This window comes from Condylura cristata, unplaced genomic scaffold, assembly GCF_000260355.1.
Source record: "Condylura cristata isolate star-nosed mole 26May11 unplaced genomic scaffold, ConCri1.0 scaffold00003, whole genome shotgun sequence".
NCBI classification, from domain to species: Eukaryota; Metazoa; Chordata; class Mammalia; order Eulipotyphla; family Talpidae; genus Condylura; species Condylura cristata.
In genome coordinates, this window is record NW_004567104.1 from 78304229 (window position 1) to 78305688 (window position 1460).

Sequence of the window (1460 nt, forward strand, 5' to 3'; positions counted from 1 at the left end):
GGCCCCCGCCGGGCGCCCCCAGAGACCACGAGCACGTGAAGGCGGGCGCACGGCCTCTGCAGGTGCCCGGTCAGACACCAGCACTAGCTGGCGCTGCCCAGGCCCGCCAGCCCCGAGCAGGCAGCGAGCGAACAGGAACGCGCTGCAGCAAGCGGGGAGGTCGGGGCGCCACCACGCTCCGGCAGTGAGGCCGGCAGGCCTGCGCCTCGGTCCCCACCACCCCCCACACGCGCAGCACCGGCAGCCGCGTGAGGAGGGCGGCGCCTGCCCAGGGGCTGTGGCAACGCCCAGAAGCGGGGCTGCCCGAGCAACTGATGCAGCTGGGTGACACCCCGAGTAGAGACGCCAGCTGGGGCTGCTGGGCACCGCCCCTCTGCAGAGCAGCTGGGTGCCGCCGAGTGCCACCGGCGGCAGAGTCACGCAGGCCGGGGCCGCGGCAGGGTGGGAGAGGCACCGGGCTTCACGTGCAAGCGCTCCGGCCGCCAGACCGAGGCCTCTGTGGGCGCCGGGCAGGGGGTCCACGCTGCGCCGCGCCCGGGGCGGGAAGCCCACTCCAGGCCAGCGCTCTCCAGAGGGCGCCCGGCCCTCCTGGGGGCAGCCCCCCAGCCGCGGGCTCCCCGAGGACGCACACCCAAGCCCACCCTGCACGCACTCCCGCGGGCGAGCAGGGCACACGGGGCGGACTCCGTCAGGCGACTCGGTGGCCACTGCACTGCCGTCACCAGGCGGCACCCGGGTGGCCGCAGGGCGCGGGCACCCTCTGGCCCTCAGGGTGTGCAACCCGGCCTGCAGGAAGCCCGGGCGAGCGCGCCCCGCCTCCAGCAGCCCCCAGGACCACCGGCAGCCCTGCGGCCCTCGCGCCCCGTCTCCGCAGCAGGACCCGCGGCGAGAGCCCCTACACTTTGAGCTTGGTGCACTGCCCCGGCTTCAGGTCCCCCAGGAGCTGCAGGATGGTGTCCAGGAGCACGCGGCTGGAGTTCACCAGGAATTCCCGCCCGCAGGCGATGGCGGCCACATCTGCGAGACACGGGGAAGGCAGCGTCGGCGTCACGGCCACGGGGCCCAGAGGCCAGTCCGGCCGCCGCTGGGGCCGCCTGTCTCCGAACCCAACGGAAACCAACACCTGCAGCGCTACGGGCCGGCTCCGCACAGGAGGGGACGGAGCGGCCGAGAGCTGCGGTCACACAGCCGCGGCCAGAAGCGACAGCTGTGGGCAGTCACGCGGGGGGGGGGGGGCGCCAGAGACAAAATCTACTTTCTGTCCAGGGAGCAAAATCCACGTGACTGTGCCCAGCAGCTGCGCTATCGTGAGGGCCGGACACCGTGAAGGCCGACTCTGACCGGGCCAGCTAGGGCCAAGTGCCCTCGGGCCGGAGGCCCCGCAGAGCTGGGTGGACGGCAGGCCCAGGAGACCGCTGGCGCCAAGCGTGGCCGGCCCAGCCCTGCCAGAGCCCCCCGGG

The 1460-nt window shown here is 74.4% G+C and overlaps 1 protein-coding gene across 1 annotated transcript in view; it reads right to left on the reverse strand.

The window, feature by feature from the left end:
- Positions 1–12: 12 nt before the first annotated feature.
- HSF2BP (heat shock transcription factor 2 binding protein) overlaps positions 13–1460 on the reverse strand; it is a gene marked incomplete at its 5' end in the record, with an annotated part of 7866 nt that continues 6418 nt past the window's right edge. Inside the window, one exon of the mRNA XM_012731117.1 lies at positions 13–1182. Coding sequence (XP_012586571.1) covers positions 896–1182 — 287 coding nt within the window. The remainder of the gene's footprint in view (positions 1183–1460) is intronic.